The sequence below is a fragment of the Echinops telfairi genome, unplaced genomic scaffold (assembly GCF_000313985.2).
Source record: "Echinops telfairi isolate 266 unplaced genomic scaffold, ASM31398v2 ScPeMD7_1;HRSCAF=3_0, whole genome shotgun sequence".
NCBI lineage: Eukaryota > Metazoa > Chordata > Mammalia > Afrosoricida > Tenrecidae > Echinops > Echinops telfairi.
In genome coordinates this window covers 15921003-15929099 of record NW_022103896.1, presented here as the reverse complement: position 1 = coordinate 15929099, position 8097 = coordinate 15921003, and the positions used below count along the sequence as shown (strand labels likewise).

The following is an 8097-nucleotide window of genomic DNA, read 5'->3' as shown; positions in this document are numbered from 1 at the left end:
ATAGGTCTGGATTCTGTTGATAACGCTGCGCTCAGGAGCTATGCAGCCTCAGAAGCATTGCCTACCTCTCTGAGTCTCGGTTCCTCACTGCCTCAACTGTACGGGTTCTAGAATATTACAGCTTTGCTGTGATGATTAAGATGGGACATTTTGCTCCCAGAAAGATTTACATTCTCAGAAGCCCACAGGGGCAGTTTTCCTCTGTCCTGTAGGGTCGCTGTGAGTCTGAATCAAGTTGATGGCAGTGCGGGGGTGATGACTAAATGATGTGCCTGGCACAGAGCCAGTGACAAGAAACACCAGCTACTGCCACTGGTATCTGCATTGTGTCTCATTTACCTGAGGTTCCAGGTGGCCCTCGTGGTTTCTGCTCCAGTTGGGTTGGGTCGTCCTGGTTTCAGTAATAGCATCCACTGGGGTCCAGCTTGTCTTTCGACTCTGATTCCGGGTGGATGGGGAGGCAAGTTCACTAGTAGGAGAGCCCTTGGTAGCTGCTTGCTTTCTCCCTATGGGGCACAGTTCTACTCTGAAACACTGGGGATGGCCAGGCGTCGGAATACACTTCACAGCCACTGGCAAAAACGTGATGGAATGACTTCCTGTGACTATTGCTGCGTCATGCCACTGTCCTTCTTCTTTTCAGAAAGGGGATGTTTGGGCTAAAGCTGAAGAAGAAGAAGAAGAAAGCAGACAAGGGCTTAATCTTAGCCAACAAGGCAGCGCAAGGTGAGGTTTTCTGGGAGGGAACTGACTACATTGGAATTTGAGGGCTGTGTAGAGGGACCCATCCTTGGCTGAGTCTGCAGCCCTCTCTCCACTCCCCACAGAGGCAGGCAGGAAGCATGCTGCCGGCTGGCTCCCTGGCATTGGGCCAGTCACAGGGGTAGGTACAGTAACTAGGTCATAGGGTCCAAAGGGGGATCAGTGTGGGGCAGTAGTGGGTGAGGCAGTCAAGGGGCCTTGGTGAAGCGGCAGTGAGAGGATTGGAAAGGAGCGGCTGTCTAAATTGCAGGGCACCCTGAGAAATGGACCCAGAGTTCCTTGTTGAGGCTTCAGTAAGAATTTAACGATGGCGGCAGCAGAGCACTAAGCCAGGTGTTGGGTCGTGTGGGTGTATCCTGTGCTGCTGTGTAGGCTCATCTCACGAAGCTGGCCTCGAGCTAGGGAGGCACCAAGTCAGTGGAGTCCACAGGCCGAGCCAGGCTCTCTGACTTTCTGATGAAGGCCCGTGTGGTGTGTGAACTCTGTCAGCAGAGGCCAAGCCCAGTAGGCAGTTGCTTTTAAGTAAACACCAACACAGGGCAGTCTCACGTGTGCTGGGATAGGCCTGTGTTCTCCAGGGTCTTTAATGCCTGAACTTTTGGAAGTAAATGATCAGGCCTGTTTTTCTGAGGCTCTCTGGGTGGACTTGAACTGCCAGACTTTCAGCTAGCCACTGAGCATGCTAACCGTTGTAATGCTCCCATGCCTTCCTTAGCCTAGACCAAACAAGACCAAACGCAGTGGCCTTGAGTTGACGCTGACTCACCATGACCCTACAGGCCAGGGTAGAACTGCCCCGGTGAGTTTCTAAGACTATCACTCTTTACGGAAGTAGAAAGTCCCATCTTTTGCCCATGGAGCAGCTGGTGGTTTTGAACGTCTGACCTTGAGGTTAGCAACCCAGTACATCACCACTGTGCCATCAGGGCTCCGGTTTGGCATAAACATTTCATGTTTGTTGAATCACATAGGATCAGTTGTTTCCACTAGGTCCTCTGAGGACTTCTGTAGTCGGCCCTACCTTTCTAGGTCTTTCCTAAACCAGCGTGTCCCAAAGTGGGGAATAGGACTCATGGGGGGTGGGGGCACGGGGATGATGGGAGGGGGCTGCAAGAGCAATACCTACACTTTCTCCTGGATTACGGGGCTGTGAGTACAATAATTAGTAATTGCCAAGGGGGTGCTGAATGATATTTTTTTTCCCCCAAAAGAAGGCAGTAGGCCCAATAAGTGTGGGCACCTATGAGCTAAATCAAAATAGTGGCGTGGTCTGGTTCCTCTTCACCTCTCTTGTCTCCTTGTGGGTGGCCTTTACTGCTCCCCAGAGCTAGTGGCCTGTGGCCTTAGGCCCACCCAGTGCCCTCAGGGGAAAAAAAACCTCTCTTTACAGTAGGACCCATAGAAATGGATTCATGCTATGGTGCTACTAACTAATAATGATCAAGAACCGCTTTGGGCTGGGACAGGGAGAAGTGAAGACAAAGCTTCAAGTTAAATGGAAGTCACTGTCTAGTGCTTCTACCCACTGGGAGGCTTCACTGGGTGGGTGGAAAAATTTGGGGGTCTTTTCTGGTGTCCTGGCAATTTCACCACTGCAGTTGGCCCTGGGCACTGAGGCTTGACCAAGACACAGTCCCTTCCTTCAAGGATGTTATGAAAAGCAGCGCTGTTTATGACACATTTAACGTGACCCTGCTGTGTGTGGCATACAGTAGGAGGTTTCTGAAATGCCCTCTCTTTACAACCGAGGCTCAGAGAGAGGGTGGGGGTGTTTTTTCCAAAACCTCACAGCCAATACATGGGGAAGCTGGTTCCTGAGCCCTGTCAGTCTTCTACCAAAGTCTGTCCTTTCGGATGATGGCCAGGGCGTCCTCCCCCACAGGACCCATTACTGACCAGGCAGGGAAGGAGAGAGGCAGCCGGCTAAGGTGTAGGGCAGTCAACCACAGGCGTTTACAGAGGAGCAGGGAGCCCTTGTGAAGAAGCTGCCTCCTGTGGTTCATTCTAATTAGAACCTTCAGCCCACAAAGCAAACAGGGCAGGAGGGGTCAGGGCCCTCCTAGAAAGTCAATAGCCTGGCTCCTGCTGGGCCGCCACCCTGTTGGAGACTGACAAAACAAAGTCCACAGAACTTGTTCTTTCCTTCTTAGCTTCTGCGGGAAGTTGGGGGCCTTTCTGGGTGAAATGTTAGGAGAGTCAGCATCTCTGTCTCTTTTATCTGTGTCTTTTGAGGAATGGTAGCTATGCTTTAATAAACATCCCAATTACTCTCAACCCATCCATTAAATCAGGAGTGGGTGTGTTCGTCTGGGATGACTAGAGAAACAAATTCATAGACACTCATATGTGTATAAGAGAGAGTTTTAGATAAAAGAGCAATTGTATATTGAGAAAACATCCCAGCCCAGTCTAGGTCAAGTCCATAAGTCCGATATTAGCTCATATGTCTGATACCAGTCCTCTTCAGACTCACGAAACACGTGCAATGATGCTGAATGCAGGAAGATCACAGGCCAGTGGATGGAAAGTCTTGTGGATCCAGTGGTAGTGAAAAAATAGTGCTAGCAGGGGTCTCCATGTAGTTCCTTCAGCTCCAGGGCTCTAGCGTAGCTCCATGTGTCTTCTCAGCAGGAATGTCTCAGAGAGTGAGTGTGTTCCACCTCCAGGGAGCTATTTATCTCCTTAGTGCCTCCAAATGAGGTCATCAAGCTGCCACCTGATTGACAGGCTAACCTCCACCCCTTCACTCAAGTCCCAAATTGACAACAGATTATGTAACTATCACAGTGGAGAACCTTTGTTTTCTGCCAAGGGTCATTTGAATCATTCTAACCTCATTTGTGGGCTATACAAAATTATCAATTTAAAAATTAGCCTGTTCTGTTTGGGCCAACATTTAACTAGCTCACTCCCATGGAATAGCTGGAACTGCTCCTCTTTGGTGAGGTGCGTGATATGAGTTAGCTGCTATTGATGATTTCTCTAGTCTCGTGTGGCCTGTGGGTTTCCCACCCCTACATTAAATAGTTACCCAATGAATTGTTTCTGGGCACCTTCTGTGATCAGTCATTTATCCAACACATAGGAATGGGATACCTGTTAAGTGTCAAACTTGGTGCTAGATTTGGGGTATATGATGGCAGGTCTCTGTGTCCTCAGCCTTGTGAAGCAGCAACCCCTCCAGCCACCTGCAGAACTCGTGTGTTCCTCATCTGCGCTCTGTTCCAGGAGAGGCTGCAGCACGGGGCTCAAGCTTTGCTGTGTGTTAGCTCAGAATCTTCTGGAGATTAAAAAACAAAACAAACACGAAATCTTTGCATCCAGACAGCATCCAAGGTGGATCACATCAGACTTCCTGGTGATGGAAGCAGCTGAAGGATGCTGGTGGTCTATTGACGCTTTCTCTGCCCCTGGTTGCTCAGAAAGGGCCATTGGTCCAGCAGCCATGTGTCACCTGGGAGGCCCAGAGAAAACAACTCATTTGTCTAAAGTCCTATTTCTCAGAAATGGCAGGGTCATGACTTGAAAGCACGTCCTTAATCTCAGAGCCCACATTTCTTTCCACAACACTATGCATTTAAACCTGCCCCGTCCCCTTTTGCAAACAGACAGAAGCAGCATTACCGTTTAGGAAATTGAGATATGGAGCTGGCTTTCTTTTCAATAAGATGCTGTTTTTCCGTGCAGATAGCGGCTATCTTACACGCTCTTGCACATGGTGCTGAGTACACAGTGGGGGCTCAGCTTGTCTGTTTTCCAAATTTAACAGGGTTTTCTTTCTTTGTTTGCTTTTCTAGACAGTCAAGGTGAAACAGAAGTGCCCCAGGAGGGTCCTTCTGGCCAGGAAGGACCGGGAGGAGATTTGACCTCTAATGATGATTCTACCACTCCTGTCCCCCCAGTGCCCGTGAAGAGAAGGTACAATGTGAATGCCGGTGGTCAACCAGCATTTATTGAGCTCCTTCTATGTGTCAGATACTCCTCAAGCTTGGGGAGAAGAGAAGAGAATAAGAGGTATAGCATCGAAGGTGTAGGGCAGGCAGACTGTCTTTTGTTAGTGCTGTGTTGGACTGTTGGTACTAGGCAGTCTTCAATAGATCAGGGTCCTATCGTTATTATTTCTGGTCTTAAGTCTTTCATAAGCAGCAGCCGTAGGACATAGATTCAACAGCTGCCACTCTACTGCTCTCTAAAACATCTTATCAAAGTGCTAAATAGCATAACTTTGTGTTTGTCTCAAAGAAGAGGTTGGTATCTATACCGTCCAATAAGAGATCAAAGCAAGCTGGCCTACTGCATGCAAGCTGCTATATCAGTGAGTTGTGGATGTGTAACAAATACCACCACCACCCCCAAATCAGCGGATTAATATAAGATAGGGAATATGTGATATTTTTCACGAACCTGTGTGTCACTTGGATCACTTTACTGGCTCCAGATAATTGCAGACTCATCATTCATGTGTCAGCTACGGGTCAGGTTGGAAGCTCTGCTGATTTTAGCTTGAGGTCTGTTGGTTGTCGTTGAAAGTTGCTTCAGTGGAGAACCACTGAAATCTCCTCACCTGAGATCCTCCAGCAGACTAGCCCAAGCTTGTACCCAAACTGGCAGAAGTCATTTTGCTGCTTTCTATTGTCCAACACAAGTCACAAGATCAGCCCACATCAGAGTGGCAGGGCATGACAAAGTGACAGGGCAAAAAACGTGGTCCAGAGAGGCCAATAATTAGGACTTTCGACATTATCAATCTAGCACATTTGTTGATATCAATTTCTAACTCATGACAATCTCTCAGGCATTGCTGTCAGCACAGTACATTCATACTTGCCTGTGTGACCAATCCTGAGTTGTTGTTTCTGGGCTGTGACATGTTGGCAGTGTTTGTGTGTATAAGGCGGAGGGAAGTGAGAAACAGATGGAAGATAGAGAAGGTAATAGTTCAGAGAAAACATGAGATGACCACGCTTTCCCTAGGGTCTTTGACCAAACAACAATAACAAAAAACAAATAAACCACTGCCTTTGAACCAATGTCAATTTATAGGCAGAGACCAGAATGACCTCTTAAGGTTTCTGAGGCTATAAATCTTCACGGGAGCAGAAAACCTCATCTTTCTCCCTTGGAGCTAGCAGTAGATCCAAACTGCTGGCCTTGCAATAAGCTGCCCATGCCATGTAACTCACTAGACTATCCACATTTCTACCCAGCCCTGACCAAGGAGTTAATATCCCTCAACGTACTCCTTGTAATGAGTTTCACCAGGATAATAGCCTCAAGTGGAGGAAGGCAAGGGAAAGAGAAGTCAGGAAGGGCAGCCTTCTTCTGTCTCCTTGGCTGGTCCATTCACCAGTTGAGATTCCACCCACCCACCAATGCTCAGTTCAAAGCCAGCCTCTGCAATGAGGTCTTTGTTGGTTACAAGGACCCTCAGGAATGGCTCCCTCCTTTGAGCATCTATCACATGTTTCCTATTGCATGCCTTACTCATCAACGTATAGACTAGTTCACTCTTTCTTTCTTTCTTTCTATTTTGGTCCTCCCTCCTCTAGCTAGTCAGTTTTCAAGAGTCAAGACCCTGTCTTAGAAATCTTTGTCTTGCCCCTCGCCATGCCAAGAACAAAGCTTTCCATTCTAAATAACCAGTAGAGATTTGCCATTTTATGGATGAATATATTCAATGATACCTACCTTATCTTACATGCACAACTTCCTTTAATCTTCAGCACCACCCTACGAAAGTAGAAATTATTAGTTCCACATTCACAAACAAGGCTGAAAAATTTTCCCAAAGTCATACAACTTAGGGGAACAAATGCCCTCATTCAGATCAGTCTGACTCCAAAGCCTTTAGATGTTTACTAGTTTATTCTCTACTAGACTCTACTGTAATCAGTAGAAATGAAATGAAGTCAAATGCGAGCTGGTCTTGCTTGCTCCAAGCCAAGAGAACAAAATGCAATAGGAACGAAAGCTCAGCTCATTTCCACTCATTGCTACTCTGTGACAGCAGGGATTCTTCATCGCTGTATGTGATTATGCAGTTTCGAAATGCCCGGGCTTTGCACATCTGTTTTCAATTACCTGTGACAGTCCAGATAAATGAAATCCCCTAGAATGTGAAACCTCACTGAGATGGCATCTTGGTCATTCCGTCCAATTTTCTCCTTAGTCAATTCTTTCAAAAGCAATTATGAAGCACAACTGTTCTCTCTACTGGAAATGGCACAGTGGTCATGTGGAGAAGGTCAGATAGGAGACCAGGAGGTCCTTCTTTAGACCCAGCTCTGCCACTGATTTGCTGAGGCATCTCTGTTTCTCCATCCATTAAATGAAAAATGAGTACCATTTATAAAACGCGTTCACATTTATGATCTCCAGGCGCTGCGGTATTAACCTCTACATCAGTGGCTCTCAACCTGTGGGTCGTGACCCCTTTGGGGGTTGAACAACCCTTTCATAGGGGTCATCCAATTCATAACAGTAGGAAAATTGGAGTTATGAAGTAGAAATGAGAATAATTTTATGGTTTGGGGAGGTCACCACAACATGAGGAACTGTATTAAAGGTTTGCACCATTAGGAAGGTTGAGAACCACTGTTCTACATGCACGTTGTTATTTAATTTCTAACAATCATTCAATCTGGTAGGTGCTATTATTAGGTTCACTTTTGGGATGGGGAAAATGAGGCATCGAGAAGTTTAGTCACTGGTCCACTTGCACGTCCCTCAGAGATGTAGAGAAAATATATGATATGATAACAATGAGAGTCGTTGGGAATGTTTGGGAAACTATTACCATTGTGTATGGGTCCAAAGGAGTCCCGGGGGCACAGTGGTTAAGTACTCAGCTGCTAAGCCAAAAGGGTTGTTTGAACCCACCCAGTGGATTCACAGGAGAAAGATGGGGTGATCTGCACCCATAAAGATTAGAAGCAAGAAAACTCTATAGGGAAGTTCCACTTGAGGGCACCCAACACCAAACGCATAGGGATCAAAAGTATTTGCTTCCTTGATGAAGTAAATATATTAGACTTTCTGTTAACAGGTCAAAACTGGTGACGAAGATCCATGACGGGGAGGTCAAGTCTCAGACTTATCAAGTAAGTACCCCACTCTGTCTCCCCTTGCTCTTGTGTGAATGAGCCCTGACTTCTGGGAGAGCAAAGACCTGTGTTCTGTCATCTGTGTTCCAGATTGCCATCACCATCACGGAGGCCCGCCAGCTGGTGGGCGAGAACATCGACCCAGTGGTGATCATTGAGGTCGGGGATGACAAGAAGCAAACGACAGTGAAGGAAGGAACCAACAGCCCGTTTTACAATGAAGTAAGTCATG

General features: G+C 47.1%; 1 protein-coding gene across 1 annotated transcript in view; it reads left to right on the top strand.

The window, feature by feature from the left end:
- The first annotated feature begins 650 nt into the window (after window positions 1–650).
- FER1L6 (fer-1 like family member 6) overlaps window positions 651–8097 on the top strand; it is a 136169-nt gene continuing 128722 nt past the window's right edge. The window contains exons 1-4 of the mRNA XM_004697400.2: window positions 651–726; window positions 4560–4680; window positions 7808–7862; window positions 7956–8087. Of these exons, the coding sequence (XP_004697457.1) occupies window positions 651–726; window positions 4560–4680; window positions 7808–7862; window positions 7956–8087 (384 nt within the window). The remainder of the gene's footprint in view (window positions 727–4559; window positions 4681–7807; window positions 7863–7955; window positions 8088–8097) is intronic.